The sequence below is a fragment of the Ostrea edulis genome, chromosome 6 (assembly GCF_947568905.1).
Source record: "Ostrea edulis chromosome 6, xbOstEdul1.1, whole genome shotgun sequence".
Taxonomy (NCBI): domain Eukaryota; kingdom Metazoa; phylum Mollusca; class Bivalvia; order Ostreida; family Ostreidae; genus Ostrea; species Ostrea edulis.
This window is the reverse complement of record NC_079169.1, coordinates 68058982-68080243: the sequence shown is the minus strand read 5'-3', so window position 1 is coordinate 68080243 and position 21262 is coordinate 68058982. Positions and strand designations below refer to the sequence as shown.

At 34.6% G+C, this 21262-nt stretch overlaps 1 protein-coding gene across 1 annotated transcript in view; it reads left to right on the top strand.

The window, feature by feature from the left end:
- The window catches only part of LOC125683741 (uncharacterized), a 44974-nt gene extending 24855 nt beyond the window's left edge, over positions 1 to 20119 (top strand). Inside the window, exons 24-40 of the mRNA XM_048925181.2 lie at positions 132 to 201; positions 817 to 916; positions 2492 to 2541; positions 2786 to 2903; positions 5177 to 5277; positions 7148 to 7250; positions 9948 to 10125; positions 10221 to 10290; positions 11224 to 11290; positions 11562 to 11647; positions 11817 to 11943; positions 14252 to 14293; positions 14395 to 14556; positions 17144 to 17218; positions 17325 to 17462; positions 17541 to 17720; positions 18714 to 20119. Coding sequence (XP_048781138.2) covers positions 132 to 201; positions 817 to 916; positions 2492 to 2541; positions 2786 to 2903; positions 5177 to 5277; positions 7148 to 7250; positions 9948 to 10125; positions 10221 to 10290; positions 11224 to 11290; positions 11562 to 11647; positions 11817 to 11943; positions 14252 to 14293; positions 14395 to 14556; positions 17144 to 17218; positions 17325 to 17462; positions 17541 to 17717 — 1664 coding nt within the window. The 3' untranslated portion in view covers positions 17718 to 17720; positions 18714 to 20119. The remainder of the gene's footprint in view (positions 1 to 131; positions 202 to 816; positions 917 to 2491; positions 2542 to 2785; positions 2904 to 5176; positions 5278 to 7147; positions 7251 to 9947; positions 10126 to 10220; positions 10291 to 11223; positions 11291 to 11561; positions 11648 to 11816; positions 11944 to 14251; positions 14294 to 14394; positions 14557 to 17143; positions 17219 to 17324; positions 17463 to 17540; positions 17721 to 18713) is intronic.
- Positions 20120 to 21262: the final 1143 nt, after the last annotated feature.

Genomic DNA, 21262 nt, shown 5'->3' with positions numbered 1-21262 from the left:
CGCGGTAAAGATTGATAAACGATTTCCAATTCAAGTTTTATATTTGGGATCTACTATTTACCTCTAATAGGGGACAGGTGGGGGTTAAAATCAAAGATGAAATATTATCATGCATTAAATTTGAATTTCAGTGACAAAATATTCTGGTGTTCTTTACAAGACGATGTCTCAGTTTTTACCAACTACTTCAAACACTTCTGGGTAAGCTGTAAACTTTGATCATATTCACTTTTATTGAATTCTCGATTCAGACACAGATTCAGTCAATACAACCTATCATTAGGTCAAATGTTGTCTGACGTGTTTCATACCGATTGTTAAGCCGTTCTTGGCACACTAATTTTGACTACGGATAACTCCGTTTACCTGATCAGGACATATGGCTCATGGCGGGTGTGACCGGTCAACAGGGGGTGCTTACTCCTCCTAGGCACCTGATCCCACCTCTGGTGTGTCCAGGGGTCCGAGTTTGCCCAACTATCTATTTTGTATTGCTTATATTTAATTGCTGTTATAAAATTTAGAAATTCATTTCAAAATTAAGGATTATCTCCCTCATTCACAGCTCTTATCTTTAGACGAATTTGACTCCACTTTTTTTGGCACGCTGTTTTTGGCTATAATAGCTCTAAAACTTCATTGTTATTTCGGATTTCAAACATTTCGGTTGAGCATCACTGAAGAGACATTGTTTTTCAAAATGTGCATTTGGTGCATCAAAATTGGTACCGTATAAGTTTTACATTATAGGAGTTATGAGATTGATCACTGTTCGTTATCTTCACCTTACACTAGAAATGTTTTATGTTCATTTAGAGATCGGGTTATCAACTCCGTGGTCATGGCACTAACACTGGAAAAACCTCTTCACAACCTTTCACCTCCACTAGAATTAGTATTTCAGCACAACAGAGGAGTGAGTAGCACTATAATCACGTGACCAAAACTTAGGGTAGTTTTCATGAATCATGGTTAAGTAACAATATACAATGATACGCTTTACTGAATATCTATTAAATAGATTTACAAACATTATCTTGAAATGGGAAAATAAACCTGTAATTTATAATTTGTACTTAGTACGGATTTCCCTTCCGTTTTCGTTTGATCACATATCTTTTTTTTCAAACACAGTCGTTATAAAGCAATTCCTTTTATCAACGATTCACGACGTCGATTTCTTCAAACTGTGAAATTATAAAAAGACTTTCGTTAAAAGGATTGTATCAGGATTCATACTGTTATGTAGAGATCAACTATACAATTATATAATTATATAATTCCACGCACAAGTACATTGAAGTTAAAATAAAAACAATACACTGGAGTTACCCATTGCCAATATCTTCGTAGTCTTTGATGATCAGTTTTTCTAACTGCTTGTTGGAATTCCCATGTGTATAAGTTGTGCTCCTTTGTTAGCTGACCTTTTTATATTCCCACGAAGCAGAATCCATTCAAAACTTCTACATGAGAAGAAGGTATCTCTTGCTGTGACCTTCAACTCGACATTTAAATATATCGACGACGTTTTATCTATTACCAATACATGTTGTAATAATTTTCATTCATATATTGAATCGATATATAATATGCGAACTCGAGATAAAAGACACCACAGAGTCCTACATATCTGCTTCGTACTAAGACATATGATTGAAAATGAATATTTACACCAAACTAACCACTCCACTTTATGACGAACATGATGATCTCGGCTTCTCCATTGTTAACTTTCCATATTTTTCTAGCAATATTCCATTATCATCTGCATTTGATGTTTATATCTCTCAAGTGATTCGATACACACGAGCTTGTTCTGCGTATGGTCAGTTTTGAAATCGTAGCATACTACTAACAAACACGTTGATGTTACAGGGGTTTCAACAGTTTCGTTAAAAGTCAGAATTTTGCTAATTTTACGGTCGTGATAATGATCTAGTTTGCCAATACAACCTACCATTGGGTCAAACGCTTTCTGAGTGTTTCATACTCATTGTTACATCGTTCTTGACACACTTATTTTTACTACGGATTACTCCGTTTACCTGATCAAGACAGGGCTCACGGCGGATGTGACCGGTCGACAGGGGATGCTTCATCTGTCATTTTCAAAATTTTTAAAACAAGCAGGTAGACAAACAGAAGACAAACAGACAGACAGGTAGATATATATATATAGATATATAGATAAATAGATAGATATGCAAGTTAACGAGAAAAAGTTTGTAAAGATACTATTGAGTAAGGTATACTCATGATAACACGACAAGTAAATTTTTAATAATAATACATTCTTTGAAGATGACAGGTACAGCATGAAAGATGAGGATAACGAACAGTGATCAATCTCATAACTCTTAAAAGGAATACAAAATAAACAGCTGGGCAAACACGGACCCCTGGATATACCAGAGGTGTGATCGGGTGCCTAGGAGGAGTAAGGTTGTTGTTGATGGGTAATTTGATTGCTGTTTCAATATTATTTCAGATTAGAGTGGAGGGAAAGGCGGAGTGTGTGTTTTGGGACTACACCTTATTGTTAGTGAAGTTTGACTACATATACATCCTCATATTTATGGTTCAATGTGTTTTAAATATAGGCTTTTATATTTAATGGGAAGGTCACTTGCACATCACAGTGTTTATATCAAGAAATTTAACACTATGAATTAGCAAACGTTGACAATACATAACCGTAATTATACATGTATGTATGTAAATGTATACCTATTTAAAAGGTAAATGTCAAATTCGTAGCAGTTTATATCATATCATTTTGCAGCAATGACGGAGGGTGGTCTACGGAAGGGTGTTCTATAAGTTCCACACAAGATGGCACTAGTGTGTGTTTGTGCAACCACACCACCAACTTCGCCATTTTGATGAGACCCTATACACCGGTACGATCTGATTAACAAGGGCTGTTCGATATGTAATGTGCATTGTACGATATGTATAAAAAGCATTCGACTCAAATATTGACATGAACATTACATCCTTTAAAATATTCTCCGCAGTTTGAAATACATAATTTCAATCTCTGAATCCAGTTCTGAAATGTTTCACGGTACGCTGATTTAGGTAGACCTCTGAGGCACTGACTGATGGCTGAACCAAGGGCTTGTCGTGAATTATAACGAAGACCAGATAAGAACTTTTTAAGTTTTGGAAAAAGGAAACAGTTACACGATCTCGAGAGTATGGTGGGTGGGGCAAGACGGTAACCTTCTCTGACTTCAAAAATTGATTTACAAGTTCAAATGTATGTGATGGAGCATTATCATGAAGTAGACGAACATGCCTAAATCCTGACACAGGGCTTCGTTTATGATATTATGTCCAGCATTTTGGTCATTTGTCAATATATGCGGTATCCATCTGGCAGAAATATTTCGTACTTTCAAAATACGCTTCAAAATGAAATACAACCATGATAGAGATATGCCAACAGCTTTGGCAATATCACGAATCGTGTATCTGCCATCACTTTCAATTATTCCCCTGACTTTTGCCTTGCATGTTACAGTGATAGGTCGGCCAAATTTTGCTGCATCTTTGACGGACTCTGTGCCAGTCAGAAATGTCTTTTTCCACCGACGGACTGTCTCATAAGATACCTTATAAGATCCATAAAATTCACCCAATTCAGTAAAAATCTGCATTACCAAAATGACCGAGTTTTGTGCGAACTTTTATATAAGCTCTACTTTCTTCAAAATTCTCAACCTGTTTCCCAACCATTTTTAATACAGTGAAAAATGACTAGCTCTATTGAAATGACTATAAGTTTAAAACTATGTAGAGCTGAATACTCATGTTTATACCATTGGAAAGGTATTGGATAGAGCTATTCAGGAGTGTCATCATCCACGAAATCGTGCAAAGCGTTATCGCGCTGTGGTACAATACACATTACATATCGAGCAGTCCTCGTAGTGTTCAAAACAGCTTATTGATCGTTCTAAATTCAGCATTATATACTTGGAGACCTAGAAACGATTGCGTGGTATTGTTATTTAGAAGGGGAGAAACGATCTGTGTGTATCATTCTCCCAGATGTGTGACATATTGTGTACAGCTCATTCACAGCTTGTATTTATAGTTACAATGTACCAATTCATACATTCGCATAGACCGAAGAATGCATGGATACTTCATATATACTGAATTTCTGGCTGATAAGAATTTCTAAAACTCCTTTGGATAAGAACAACAGTGTTATGACAGTTTTGTACATAGGAAAGTGAATACGAAAGATACAATGGGGCTTTAAAAGAGATCAATCGAAAAAGTCTACGCTTGAAACCGTGAAGATAACGAACAGTGATCCATGAAAAAGTTATGATAACGACCAATGGTCAATCTAATAAATCCTGGGAAGAATACAAAATTAAGAATCGGGCAAACACGGAACCAAAGGTGAATTGGAGAAGTAAGCACTTCCTGTTCACCGACCGCATCCGCCATAAGCCCTATATCTTGATCAGGTAAATGGAGTACATGTAATTCGTAGTCAAAATTAGAATGTAAAGAACTGTATAGCACATAGCATGAGACCTGTCAGACAACATTCGACCTAATCACAGGTTATATTTGTAAGTCTGATAGTAATGACGCATGGTTTAGTAATCCCTGTTTTAGTGATATGTTGAAATCATATGGTGTTTATATATCTCAACTGATTCGATATGCAAGAGCTTGTTCTGCGTATAGTGAGTTTTTAAATCGAGGTAAGCTACTGGCAAACAAGTTGATAGTACAGGGGTTTCAACAGTCTCGATTGAAGTCAGCATTTCGCAAATTCTATGGTCGTTATAACGATCTAGTTCGTCAATATAACCTCGCATTGGGTCAAATGCTGTCTGACGTGTTTCATACCGATTGTTAAGCCGTTCTTGGCACACTGATTTTGACTGCGGATAACTCCGTTTACTTGATCAGGATATAGGACTCACGGCGGGTGTGACCGGTCAACAGGGGATGCTTACTCCTCCTAGGCACCTGATCGCACCTCTGGTGTGTCCAGGGGTCCGTGTTTGCCCAACTATCTATTTTGTATTGCTTATGGGAGTTATGAGATTGATCACTGTTCGTTATCTTCACTTTGCATTCAACTCACAAATCTTGAATAACCAACTTATCAGAAATTATCTATTGATTTTATTTTCTGTAGACAAAAGAAGATTCTGCCCTTGTCATCATCTCCATCGTCGGCTGTGTTATATCCATGCTCTTTGGTCTTCTGACAATATGTGTCTACGTCATTGTCTGGAAGTAAGTTTATCTGACAATTTGTGTCTACGTCATCGTCTGGAAGTAAGTTTATCTGACAATATGTGTCTACGTCATTGTGTGAAAGTAAGTTTACCTGACAATATGTGTCTACGTCATTGTGTTAAAGTAAGCTTATCTGTCAATATGTGTCTACGTCATCGTCTGTAGGTAAGTTTATCTGACAATATCTGTCTACATCATTGTGTGGAAGTAAGCTTATCTGTGATGTTCAAAAAATATATCTTTATTATATTTTTTACAGTGACTACTGTATTCAGGAATAGTTCCACCTCCGTTTTATTTTCGCCCGTTTCGCACTTCTCATGAATGAGGTACTATTTCAAATGGTTTTATTTTCGTTCATTTACCCTTATCCTGAATTCGAGAATATTTCAAATTGAGAGAATATAAATTCAATATTACTTTATAGAAACAAAAAGTAATCGTGTGCACATTTAACACTAGTCGAAATAATTTTCTAATTTGTTTGGATTAAAATAACATATAGTGAAAATAGAGAATTCAAACGCCTACATGTAAGTTAATGTCCGTTACAGCCCTTTCTCTGCAAATGAGAATCTGAAAAATACAGAACCAATATTTTGATTTTACAATTCAAAAATCAATAAATCCATACTCAACTCATATGACGCGAAAAGGGTTAAGACAGATGCTGAATGACTTAGTGCACTGCATCACGTCATACGGTGACGTCACACGAACTGTGATTTGATCTAGCTCAAGAACATGTTCTTGGACATTTTCGGTTGTTTTTTCATACGATAGTGTGGTATTCAATATATATCGATGCCATTGCTGTGTAAATCCTGCCCTTCGTTACGTTCAATTTTTATTTTAAGAAATGATACATGTCTTTGCACTTTGTTGATTAGTATACACAAGATATTTGAATCATTATTATGCCTCCTTCAAAGAAGAGGGACATATTGCTTTGCAGATGCCGGTTGGTCGGTCGGTCGGTAGACCACATGTTGTCCCCTCAATATCTTGAGAACCCTTTGTTTGACAGACATCAAACTTGGTACACTGGTACATCTTATGGAGTAAATGACCCCTATTAATCTTGAGGTCAAAGTTCAAGGGTCAAACTGGATATAGGAATATACTGACTACTCAATGTCTAGAGAATCCTTTGCTTGACAGACATAAAACTTGTTACATTGGTACATCTTCCGGAGAAGATGATCCCTCTTGATTTTGAGGTTACATGGTCAAAGGTCAAATTGGACAAAGGAAAACACTGTCCGCTCAATATTTTGAAAACCCTTTGCTTGACAGACATCAAACTTGGTACACTGGTAAAGCATAAGGAGTAAATGTTCCCTATTGATTGTTAGGTCACGTGGTTAATCCACTACTGACATTGGATGATATCGTCTGCTCAATATTTTGAATTGGTTATACTACTATCAATTAAGTGATGCATGTTTATAACCCTTTTGAATTTTGCACCATGAGGGACATATATGTTTTACAAAGTTTACGTAATGAATTTATAACATTTGTGCAACAATAACGATATTGCGTAAAGAATTCCGCTTATTGTCTCAAATTTTCAAGTAGTTCTTTTAGTACGGAAGCCGTTTTGTTCGTTACCTCCATAATTATTAACAATACATCAAGCCATAATAGGGCGGCATTGCCAAGCTTACGCAGTGCATGTAACATACAACGAATACTAAATGAAGATGCATTTCCATCATCTTATCAACATAGTATTGCAGCTTATCATTAGCCTTAACGCACAATATAATGATTGTAAATCATCATTTCACGTATGGTAATTTTTTGGAGAATGATATGATGGACGTAATGCAGTTTAATAATATTCTTTGTTGTTTTATTTCAGGTCCATCAAAAGTGACCAAAATTTTCTGATCATCTGCCTGTGTGCTTCTCTTTCTCTTGCCTATCTCTTGTTCCTTGCTGGAGTAGACAATTCTCAAAATGAGGTAATACGCATTTCTGAGCAACTGACAATGCGTATCATGTAAAACTGTACATGGATATCCCTGGTATAATAAGCATTTCGCAAATTCTGTAGTCTTTGTAACAATCTTATTTACAAATACAATCTGGCATTAGGACGAATGCTGACTAAAATGTTTCATACGAATTGTTAGGCCAATTTGACTACGGATTATTCCGTTAAGCTGATCGATATACAATGTTCAAGGTGGGTGTGGATATCAACAGGGGGTCCTTACTCATTCTAGGGACCTGATCACACCTTTTGGGGGCATGCTTACGCTATTCTTAATTTTGTATTTTTATAGGAATTGAAATTTATCACTGTTCGTTATTTTGACATTTAATGTAGTCCTTTGGATGATTTAAATATCTACTCCATCTCAAGACCCAAATCGAAAGTGAATCATCTCTGTTGTTTAAGAACATTGCTTCTCATGAAAATATCAAGTGAAATTACAAACATATTGTGCCACAACATATGCAAAAAGCTCTGTAGATCAAAATGTGGTTTCTAAAATATTATAAAGGAATTTTAGTAAATAAACTTTTCTCAAATCAAATAAAGACGTATGACTTTTCAACATGTTATACGGAGAGGCGAAGATAACTTACAGTAATCAATCTCCACATCACGCCAGTCTACACGAAAAAATTAAGACTAGGCTTTTTGACATCATAGATAGTTTCTTCTTCAATAATAATTGAAAAAGGAAATATTCATATCTTATGACCGGTCACCTAAAACATTACTTTGTTAATCACCTTTCTGATTCTGCGCACAAATACTCTGAAGTTGATGTGCTGCAGTTCGTAATTAATTGACAATATCTTCGTAATCTTTGGAGATCAGATTTTCCAACAGTCTGTTGTTGGCATGTAATGTACTCCTTGATTAGATTTCATGATTTTATATTCTTACTTGAGACAGAATGCATTCAAATTCTTCTACGTGAGAAGATACATGTAAACTCCCTTACTGAGGCCTTCAACTCGACATTTGATATATCGACGAAGTTGTCTTTTAATAATACTTATTTTCATACATATGTCGATTTGATATATCCATGAACTCAAAATAAAAAATACCACATAGTCTTCCAAATAGGCTTCATTTGATTAAACATAGATGTGAACAGCAAACTAACATCGAAACTTTATGACAAACGAAATAACTTCTCCATTGTTAACTTCCCATATTTATATAGCAATATGATTTCAGCTTCTCCATCATCAACTTCCCATATTCATGTAGCAATATTCCATTATCACCTGCATATGGTGTCAGACGCATAGCTGCCTATACGCAAATACGCAACTGCGTACACATCATTTAAGAGAGAGATTTGTCGTTAAAATATTTGTGCCTCAAAAAGAACTGCATTATATAGTCCTGGTTTATAATTTGATCAGCGCCACAATGTCCATTCAATCAAATTTATGGTCCTTTTTCAAATAATTAACATTCATCAATCTAATTAAAATCAAATCTTTGATCCGCTCCGGTAACGTTATGTCGACCGCTTTGTGTAGCGTCATACATGTAACATCACCGGAGTGGAAAGATCTGATTTTTATCAGGTTGTGTAACATCATGCCGAATATCACTTTAGTGTACATCATATATGTACATGTAGTGGAAGGATTAGTCAATTTGTTATCAGCAACAAAGACAGTACGTGTGCATCGGTGACATCACAAAACACTTTATAAAATGGTTTTGTGTGAATTCTTTTGAGTTTGGAAATTGATAACAAAAACACCCTTTTTAAATGCACAAAAAACAGATGAATTCATTGGTAAAACCCAGGGGCTTTCAGGGGCTTTGCCAGGACTTTGCTCTGGACCCACTGGGGACCTCAAAGTGACCCCCAGACCCATGCCATACTTTGCGTACACTTCATTTTCTTTCTGGCTACGTGCCTGGGTGTTTGAATCTCTCAACTGATTGGATATATAAGAGTTTGTTCTGCATATGATCAATTTCTAAATCGAAGTAGGCTACTGTCAGACAAGTTGGTGGTGCAGAGGTATGAACAATCTCATTTGAAATCATAATTTTACAAATTATATGGTCGTTATAACAATACAGTTTGCCAATAAAACCTATCATTGGGTTAAATGCTGTCTGACTTGTTTCATACCGATAGTTCATAAGACACTAATTTTGACTACGGATAACTCCGTTTGGCTGATCAAGATATAGGGCTCACGGCGGGTGTGACCGGTCGACAGGGGATGCTTACATTGCTTATAGGATTTATGAGATTGATCACAATTCGTTATCTTCACGTTTCATTTACGTATGAATGAATCCCTCTCACACACACAATAATAATAATAAAAGAATACCAATGAGAAATAGTATTGGAATCCAAATATTTGTTTCATTTTGATTATTCTTTTGTATTTGTTTGATGTTATGTTTCATTTTGATCATGATGTAGCTGGCTTTTCCTGTAGTTATCATTCGTTTTTATCATTTTTATGGTCATCGTGTCTTATAGTTAATTTCGTTATAATTATTTTGCAGGCTGCATGTGTTGTAGTTATATTTAATTATTTTGCAGGCTGTATGTGTTGTAGATATATTTAATTATTTTGCAGGCTGTATGTGTTGTAGTTATATTTAATTGTTTTGCAGGCTGCATGTGTTGTAGTTATATGTAATTGTTTTGCAGGCTGCATGTGTTGTAGTCACAGCTTTATTGCATTACCTCCTCTTGCTAACCTTCTTTATGATGTTAGGAGTGGGAACAATCTTTTTCATGAATGTCACGGTGTTATTCTATGCAATGCACATCACCAACAAATTCAACTCACGGTCAAGACTAAAGTGGATTCTGGGACTTGCAACATGTAAGCTATCACTGGTTGCACAGTTATAGAATTGGCAATGTCCGACTAGCAGTCACTATAGCGTTTTCTAACAATGGTAAATGTTGGCATTGCAGGTATTCCGTTGGTCATCGTGCTCATTACGTTGGGAAGCTGTTGGAATACGAAATACCATGCGGACACAATGTAATTATTACCAATCTTATAAAATTTCATTAACATTCAGAAAAGAGTCCTTCACAGAGCCTGAAATACTGTTAAAGAAGTATCACTACATTCTTTAGATTACTTTACTGAGATTTCACCCACCTTCTGTTTTAATATATGTATATTTAAAATGAAATAACCAGAGAAAAGATCAACACTATGTTGTGGATGGTATTAGAATAATATCAGAATTACAATAGACTGTTATAGGTTACCTTACATATAATTCATGTTCGCGCATATTTAACTTTCGTTTATCTCCGCTTTGATTACAACTTGAGCCCATGTGGATATCAGATCTTCTGTATTTTCCTCGAAGCAACCCTAGGATTGTACCGGTGAACTAATCAAAGTCATCTAATCTCTCCTTCTCACATTTAAACACATATAGGGGATTGAAACACATATACGGGATTGACGATTCGATTTGCAAGAGCTTGTTCTACGTACGATCACTGTTTAAATCGAGGCAGACTACTGACAAAGAAGTTTATGATGCAGGGGTTTCAACAGTCTCGTTTAAAATCATTTCGCAAATTGTATGGTCGTTATAACGATCTAGTTTTGCAAATACAACCTACCATTGGATCAAATACTGTCTGACGTGTTTCATACCGATTGTTAGTCCGTACTCAAACTCATAATTAGTATTCCAAACCATATTTCTATTAAATATTTGAGTATGGTTTCTGAGCACGTATTATAGGTTTGAGCACGAAGTACGTGCGTAAAAGATTGTATAACCTCCAGGCCTAGCATTAACATTCCTGTAATTAAACAGGAGAAAGACTATGAAAATTTATGTATGGTTATTTCTTTGGCGAAAGAAGATGTGAATGCTGCATGTGAATATAAGCATTTCTAGATTTTCAGGTTGGATATACAAAATGTATATTAAAACCAATATTTCAGTTGCTGGCTGTCAGTGTCATCGGGTGCAATATACGCTTTCATCGCACCTGTTCTCGTCATTTTCCTGGTATGTATTAGATTTTCTAGCAGAAAGATTGTAGTTTTCGTTCTTCAAACAAGTACATGTATATTTGATTTTCAATACATTGTTTATGCTAAAGATAAATTTCCATTTTGATGTAATTAATTTCGAGGACGATTCCAATCTATGAAATGTACAAGTAATCATCAACTGCTTTCACGGCATGTAAAAGCTATTTGTGGATTTAATAACATGCATGTTCCCTAGTGAATACGACTTCTACAGTGATCTGAACATCTATTTCATTTTCTTACAGCTAAACATTTGTATCATCGTCTCATTGGTACGTGTCGTGTTTCTGACAACCAAAATGAGAAAAGCTGAAATTAAAGAAAAAGCTAGGTAATTCGTTATTTACCAAAGAATTATGCAATACTTAATCATCTAAACATGTTAATTTAAGTCAGAGATACGTATATTGATTTTAATGTACATATTCCTCGCTCAATTCAATAAATAAAGCATTGGTAACTGTACGTTCAGTCTACAAGCATTTTCCCTTATTTAACAGATATGCCTTACGCAGTGTTTGTACACTCGTTCCTGTTCTTGGGGTCACGTGGGTATTTGGAATTTTTGCCATCAATGAGGATGCTGTAGTGTTCCAGTATATCTTCACTATCTTTAATTCAGTACAGGTAAACTACAGTTTAATGTTTGTAGACATAATCTGAGATGACGAAACACGAAGATGGAGAGTTTGTAACAGCACACATTGCACAAGTTTAACAATGCATTCCATCTATAATTATTTATGCTGTTTGAAGAGAGAAAGTGTATTACTGTATGCGTTTGATTATAAAGAAGGATTAGTTCTCTTGAATTCCATTTCATTCTTGTACAAGTACATCACATTGCAAGAGTGATCATAGCACATTTATATTCATGTACATAACATTGATTGAGTGATTATAGCACATTTATATTCATGTACATAACATTGTATGAGTGATTATAGCACATTTATATTCATGTACATAACATTACAAGAGTGATCATAGCACATTTATATTCATGTACATAACATTGATTGAGTGATTATAGCACATTTATATTCATGTACATAACATTGATTGAGTGATCATAGCACATTTATATTCATGTACATAACATTGATTGAGTGATTATAGCACATTTATATTCATGTACATAACATTGATTGAGTGATTATAGCACATTTATATTCATGTACATCACATTGCATGAGTGATTATAGAACATTTATATTCAGGTACACAACATTGTATGAGTGATTATAGCACATTTATATTCTTGTACATAACATTACATGAGTGATCATAGCACATTTATATTCATGTACATAACATTGATTGAGTGATTATAGCACATTTATATTCTTGTACATAACATTACATGAGTGATCATAGCACATTTATATTCATGTACATAACATTGATTGAGTGATTATAGCACATTTATATTCATGTACATAACATTGTAGTTGAAATAAAAAATATGCTAGAGTTCCTCATTGACAATATCTTCGTGGTCTTTGGTGATCAGGTCTTCCAACAGTCTGTTCGAATTCCCATGGGCACGAATTGTGCTCCTTTGTTGGCTGACCTGTTTTTATATTCATATGAAGCAGAATTTATTCAAAAACTTCTACGTGAGGGGGAAAAAATCTCTCGCTGTGACCTTCAATTCGACATTTAGATATATCGATGACGTTTTTTCTATTAACAATGATAGCTTTCATTCATATGTCGATTTGATATATCCCTGTGAACTCGAAATAAAGGACACCACAGAATCGTCCGTTTCTGCTTCATACTTAGATATTTTATTGAAAGTAGACATTGGCGGCAAACTGACAACTCGACTGTATGACAAACGGGATGATTTCAGCTTCTCCATCGTCAACTTCCCACATTTATGTAGCAATATTCCATTATCACCTGCATATGGTGTTTATGTATCTCAACTGATTCGATGTGCAAGAGCTTGTTCTGGGTATGGTCGGTTTTTAAATCGAGGTGGGCTACAGGCAGACAAGTTGATGGTACAGGGATTTCAACAGTCTCGATTGAAATCAGCATTTCGCAAATTCTATTGTCGTTATAACGGTCTGGTTCGTCAATGCAACCTCGCATTGGGTCAAATGCTGTCTGACGTGTTTCATACCGATTGTTAAGCCGTTCTTGGCACACTGATTTGACTGCGGATAACTCCGTTTACCTGATCAGGATATGGGGCTCACGGCGGGTGTGACCGGTCAACAAGGGATGCTTACTCCTCCTAGGCACCTGATCCCACCTCTGGTGTGTCCAGGGGTCCGTGTTTGTCCAACTATCTATTTTGTATTGCTTGTAGGAATTATGAGATTGATCACTGTTCGTTATCTTGACCTTGCATGAGTGATTATAGCACATTTATATTCTTGTACATAACATTGATTGAGTGATTATATCACATTTATATTCATGTACATAACATTGATTGAGTGATTATAGCACATTTATATTCTTGTACATAACATTGTATGAGTGATTATAGCACATTTATATTCTTGTACATAACATTGATTGAGTGATTATAGCACATTTATATTCATGTACATAACATTGATTGAGTGATTATAGCACATTTATATTCATGTACATAACATTGATTGAGTGATTATAGCACATTTATATTCATGTACATAACGTTGATTGAGTGATTATAGCACATTTATATTCTTGTACATAACATTGATTGAGTGATTATAGCACATTTATATTCTTGTACATAACATTGATTGAGTGATTATAGCACATTTATATTCTTGTACATAACATCTATTGAGTGATTATAGCACATTTATATTATTCTTGTCTCATTTTGAATGAAACTAATAGTAAATCTTTGTGATACCGTATCTTTATGTAATTGTATTAAAGGAAGAAAATGTAATTTTCACAAGAACAGTTTTCTGTCTTTTAGGGTCTTCTGATATTCATCACACATGTACTGCTAAATAGAAAGGTAACACAATTGATTAATAATTGAATAACATGTGAATATCTTATGATACATTTTATTTTTGTATATATAATTATTTAGATTGAATAAGAATAATTTTGTAGATTAGAGAACTGTTGATAGCAAGATATCCTTACTTGAAACGAAAACGAGATAAAGGCGCTTATAAAGAGAAAAATCGAGTGAGGGGACCATCCACAGCTTCTGAGAACTTATCCAGTTCGACTCAGTCAGTGTCAATAGTTCCCTCCAGTTATACAGAATATGTGAGTTTATATATCGTGAAAAATAGACGAAGTTATACAGAATATGTGAGTTTATATATCATGGGGGAAAAAAATAAAAAATATAGCGAGGACGCGGGAGATTCCATTAAGGACCAAATCAATACATCAAGTCCGTTAAGTTATAATGGTTTGATCTTTTGGCAAATTCGAAATGTTTTGGGTACATCTATCTTCTGAAATTTCACGATACAATTTTGCTATTAAGATGTTCATTTTTAATGTAAAAGCCATAAAGAAAACATGCAATTCATATTCTATCTTTTCTATGCATGACGAATTTCAAGAGGTACGTATTTTACAATCAGATGACATTTTTATGCACTAAAATTCAATAGTTAGCCACAAGCTTCCCTATAAGGATAGTAATATTAATCAACAACTCAAATTTATGACAAACAGGATGATTTCAGCTTTTCCGTCGTCAACTTTCCATATAGCAATATCCCACTATCACCTGCATATGGTGATTATATCTCTCAACTGATTCGATACGCAAGAGTTTGTCCTGCATACGATGAGTTTTTAAATCGAGACAGGTTACTGTTAGTAATATTCTTAATTCTATGTAAAAATGATTCATATATAGAGCAAATTAGAACAAGTTTGCTACATGTTACACCCCCCCCCCCCCCCCCCTTATTCAAATTGACAACAATACAATGCATGACATCCATTCAAAAGCTGATCATAATCATTTAATATCAAGCATACCACTGTGTCTTTTCATAAACATACATGTGAGTACAATATCCCTGTCCTTGTGAGGAAAGTTGCATTAATTAGTTAGTTGATTTGTCATACATTCTACACTTAACTAACCCTGAAATGGGACAGGATGCACATCACTGGACGGGGTATATCAAGTACCAAGGAATGGAAACTCGGCTTGAGGGGTTGCTATTTTTAATTTCCAAAAAACTTGAAGTTTCTATTTTCAGTTGCACAAAACAAGTTCGTAATTTAATTAGATCCGCCACTGCTTCAGTTGTAGTACGATGTCAAACATAGACTTGCATGTATTTTTTTGTCATTTTAGAACAAGTACTTTCCTAAAATGCATTATAAACATGATAAATGGCAACATTTACAAGTTGTGTTTTGTGTTTAAACAAACGTTCAGTTGGGTGTTCTTAATTTTTGCTAAACACAACGATTCCAAGTAACTAAAAATCTTAATTTTTCCATTTTTGCTGTCTTTTACCAATACACACAGGACACATATACATATATACATGTATCTATACAAAGTTTTATTTGGTAAGCATTTTAAGTATCAAGCCATAATGGCTTACAATTAATCATCGTACTCGGTGAACCCGGTAGGTCGAGAAATTATACACAGGAGAATAAAGAAAATGCCTTATTTGAAGTACATATGTCCATTATCACTTAGAGCCCGATGACACATCTTTTATACAAATATTGTAAATATGGGTGTTATCTAACAGCTGAAAACAACTTTGAATTTTAAGCACTATGCTAGACTGATTGGTGTTACAAAATCAGTGATTTGCCAATTTCTTCAAATTCTGGAAATGTGTTACCTCTATGTACACTCTTTAAGACAGTTGTAAAGGGGGGCTTACAAAATGACAAACTATTTCTATTTCTTTTTTCCGTATTCTGAAATAACAAATATATTTTTAGTAGGAAAATTGGTTGGTTATTTTCAATACACAATATCATTTGCAATCACAAAAATGATACTTTTAGTAACACTGGAATGACCTTGCATACATTATTATTACTATTATAATGTTAGAACAATATATAAAAATATTATTCAAATGTCGGTGAATTTTCCAATCAACAATAAGTACAAAATAAATATGTAATTATCAGAACAAATATGAATTATATTCTTTTTTTTAATTAATCAGTTTCCCCCTCATCCATTAAAATGCTTTGAAATGCGAGTTTTACATACATTTGAACCTTTTATAACTGTTTTGTACTTAAGTTGCCAAATAATTTCATTTTGCAGACATAATACGGATATTGATGACCCCTAACAAAAATATAGATTTCATTTTTCCAAGGGCGGTTGTAGATTTGAATTATATAGCGATAAACTTCTCTTATTTTTGGAAATCAGTAAGTGTTAAAATTCATGTTTTATCCGTTGTCATGGCAACAATTACCCTGGAAAAATTGAGCGTTTGTTATTATTTTTTTTTTTTTTAGAAATGGGCAAAGCCATTCTGAAACTAATTCAAGTAGACAAAATAACATAGAATATTTACTTACAGGAAATATATTCCCCTAAGATAGCTAAAAATAATTGATTTTCAAAGAATTTGTGCACCCATTGCTAAGGAAATTTTGAGTTTCCATAAAATGCTTGATGCTTTCTGACTTTGATTCTTAAATGTCCTGGTTGGCTTCACGTTAAAATCGCCCACGAGAACCATTCTACTGATTTAAAGAATACCCAATCCCTAAAATTCTTGTTTTGCTACCTACTGCATTGACGATTTTGCCTTAATACATATATTTCTACATATACATGTTTAAAATCATACATATTCCATTTTTACATATTACTAGTTTGTACGTATGTTTGAAGGAAACAAAGATAAGGACATCCGATGGACATAAAGTTACGGAGAAGCGTTTTTACGTCACCAGCGTGGAATTTCGGGTAATGCATAATGCAGCCTATAAAATTTTACACAGGTTTTCCGTTTCTATCAATATTTCATAAAGTAATAATTTCATTTTCAAATTTGTCTTATTATCTTTTCAAGATTGAGAACGGTAAATTTGTGTCTGAAACAGAAAACAGAAAACACTTTCAAACAGACCAAGAAACTGTAGCTTTCGAGCCAACATATTCGTCAAGTAATGCTTTCGATGAGAAGAGTAGAGAAAATGAGGTTCAATGGGTATGGAAATCGTTTTCGAATCATGTCGTTTATATTTTAAACTGTAATGGCCTGGTCTAGATCTATATTTATTTCTAGAACGAAGCGGGGATAACTGAAGGTAAATCTCAGTCTGAAAAGGAAAAGCACGAAGATATGCACCTACCTTATGAGGTCAGAGCGAGACGCACAAATACAGAAACAAACCGAATCGTCACTCCGAACACAAATACAGAAACAAACCGAATCGTCACTCCGAACAACTCTCAGTGTTAAACGGTGAGAATATTCATGTTCAAATTTTTGATGAACTTTTTTTCATGAATAAAACTTTTGCAAACAAAATCTCTGTACGAAGTAATTTGAATATCAAATACATGTACTCGTATTTCATTGCAGAACAAAATGTTTTTCTCGACTTACAAATGATGAAAATAAGATATTAAAACCGTTAGGTTTCTCATCTCTTGTTTAAATATTATATCTGACCATACATAAGCGCTTTCATTTTGACCAAAACGCCATGAAAATGAAACAGCTTCCATTTTTAAACAATATACATGTATATAACCTGCACAACCAATTCTCGCTTACTGGAAAATGGTGAGATCGGTTAAATCCCATTAACCGGGATGGTATGTACCTCGTGCGTTAGACTGTTGATTTTACAACTTGCTTTCGATTACAATGGAATTCTCGCCACTCTGTCACACGCTACATGATCCTTGCATACAATCATTTGACATAAATTTAATAATATCATACGAGATACACACTGCATTTGAAATACATTATAAAGCACCGACTGTCCAAAGAGAAGAATTATTTAATGTTAAGCACAGAGAAATCCACTTTACATGGATACACTTCTGACCTGCCGAAAATATCCTAGCAGTGTGTGACCAGCACTCTAGATCGATCCACCATCTAAATCTTGCTATCCATGACGACAGAATTCTCGTCACGGTGTCATACGCTACATGGTCATTGAAAATGGAAGTGGGAAACAGTTATTTGACGTAAATCTAAGAGATACTCTGTGCATTTGAAATATTTTATAAAGGACTACGACAGAGATTGCAATATATTGCAGTATAGAGGTGGGCGGGCGTTTTACCAGAAACTTATGTAGCCCACTGTGATTGATATGAAGAGGCGTAGTTTCATATTAGCTATTGTAAATAGTTGTCAAACTTGAAGCATTGAACATGCATAAAACTAAGCTATTTTGAGTTTATTTCGACTTTTCATTTAGCCGACATTTTCTTTCAGAATTTGAAGCCACATATCCATTTAGAATTCTATTCACTAAACAGTTCGTTCTCCTACGGTGTTCATATTGGATTTTCAACGAAAGGGAAGTATTTGCAACATTACACAACACTTCAATCAACCCGTATGCTAGATTCAGATCGAGGACAGGATTTGGTCAGTAGTTGGACTCGGTGGTGGATCCTTATAGAGGAAAATAATGTTCAATTTTATTCCATTCTGTCATAATTGCTAATAATTTGTTCCGTTACATATGTATATTTTTACTAGATAAAACTTTACGGTAGAGTTAATGAATTTGACAATTACCTACACGAATAACAGAATATTGTATTAACTACAGAGTATGTATTGTGAGGTGTAGCGACTATTGCATTAACTACAGAGTATGTATTGTGAAGTGTAGCAATATACGTTATGATAGACAGAGATGTATTATGTACCAGAAGTATATACATGTAAAAACAACAAATATGGGATATCGGAACTATTATTTCGTCCCAGTTACGTCTCGGTTTTAATATTTCTATGTTCAACGAGATCTCATTTTCTTTGTTAATTTGGGCAACCTTTCAGTAGAAAAACACACGTAAATACATGTATCAGATACATTGTATAGTGAGTTCAGGCACATAGAGTCGTTTTTGTGATTGGAAATGAGGGAGGGGGCAGATAGAGAACAAAATTGTCTTCATAATTGTCTAAAAATTCGTAGTTACCAAGTAAAGACGTTCTGCCCAAAATAGTTGATAGGGTCCTTCAGTATACTCTCCGTGATTCAATTCATCGATTCAACCCTGTGTTTCCACTACCATTTACCATTAATATAAAAAGTGACTAGCCAATAAATTGGTCTTTGGATGTAAATATAACGAACGTTGTATGTGGCAATAACAGAAAAAGAATGTCACATGTCAAGAAAAGTTAGGGTTGGGGGAGCCCCCATACCACCCCCTCCACGGTGGCTACACGCTTGGCGATTGATGCATGAAATGTGATTACTTACAATATCAATGCATAACTGTCTGTTATAACTCCACATACGGTAGATGAAGTACACGATACTTCGAATTATTTTGTGTAGCCTTCCGCTACCACCATTTAAAAAATTTGATCCAATTACTTATGTTTCTTAAAATCAGGCAGATAGTTTTGTATTAGTAATTTGTATACAAGAGTTGCCCAAGTCAAGCATAAGTTTTGTAGCTTCTTTTTCTGTCGAGTTCCAATTTGTTTAGTTCCGATATCCCATATTGCAAGCATTAGAATTACTTGATACCCGGACTCCATGATGTAACGTAATGTACAACATCTGTATTTGAGATTTATTTTCTTTTAATTGAAATTGCATGGAGATTTTTGTATTTCTACTGAAAACATGTTTATCATTAAATGTCTATATCCTATTAACATTTCTACTGAAAGGGGGTTTCTTTTTCAACAACAACAACAACAACATTGTCTCAGAAATATATTCTTTGATGTAACAAATCGGGAAAATTTGTATAATGGTTTAAGTCCAACTCGAGAATTTCTCAATTAGATATAGACCTCACCAGCTGGAGGTTAAGTGCCATCGACATGTTGATAAGGACCGCAGCACTTTTAAAGCTTCTTTATTTTGCCAACGCATAATGGGACCCTAGTTCCGAAAGACCCGTGACTTTCACTTCAAATGCCAGGTGTTTGGGGGAAGAAACAGTCGCGTATCTATGTTAAACGTCTTTGGTTTGAGGCGGTGACGGGATCGAAAATCAAACCATGGACTTTCTGGTTGAATAAGAAGAAAGGCGATTAAATAGAATAATGATGTAACAATCTTGTATATAAGGCATCCATACATGTGACACATCTTCAACCAAACCATGCATATGCTGTCTCACGGAGTGGATTATCCAGTATTCTAGTAAGCTAACAAAATACTGGATCTGGCTCATCCCTCGTTTTCTACTCTCGTATATGTTTATTTCTTGTGTTTAGAGAATCCTACGCTTCATATGCATCTGCAATGAACTCGCTGATAAACATTTATAACTGTAGAAATTTAAATATTCTGGAATTGCAATTAACTCGCAGATAAACATTAGTCCGCTTATTCTTGAAAAGCCAAGACATATTTTTCAATTTTCTGACTTGCTCCATTTTCTCAAAACATTCTCAATGCAAAGATTACCAATAACGTCATTTCTGTGACGCAAATATTACCAATAACGTCATTTCTGTGACACAAATACATGTATAACCAATAACGTCATTTCTGTGACGCAAATATAAAGAATAACGTCATTTCTGTGGATGACACATGTCACAATGATGTCTATATTTCGTCCTTGCGTTTTGTCCTCATGTTTTTAATCTTCTTGGCGCTGAAATTATCGCTGACTAGAGGAAGACCCCACTGAATTGTACGTATTAACTGGTATACAATATAAATAAGTATTGTAACAACAAAGTTACTCCTTTATAAACGTTTTGAAAACTGTGATAATTCTGAATTCAGCAACTCAATGCAATATGTACCTTTGTTTACAATATACCTGTATTCAATT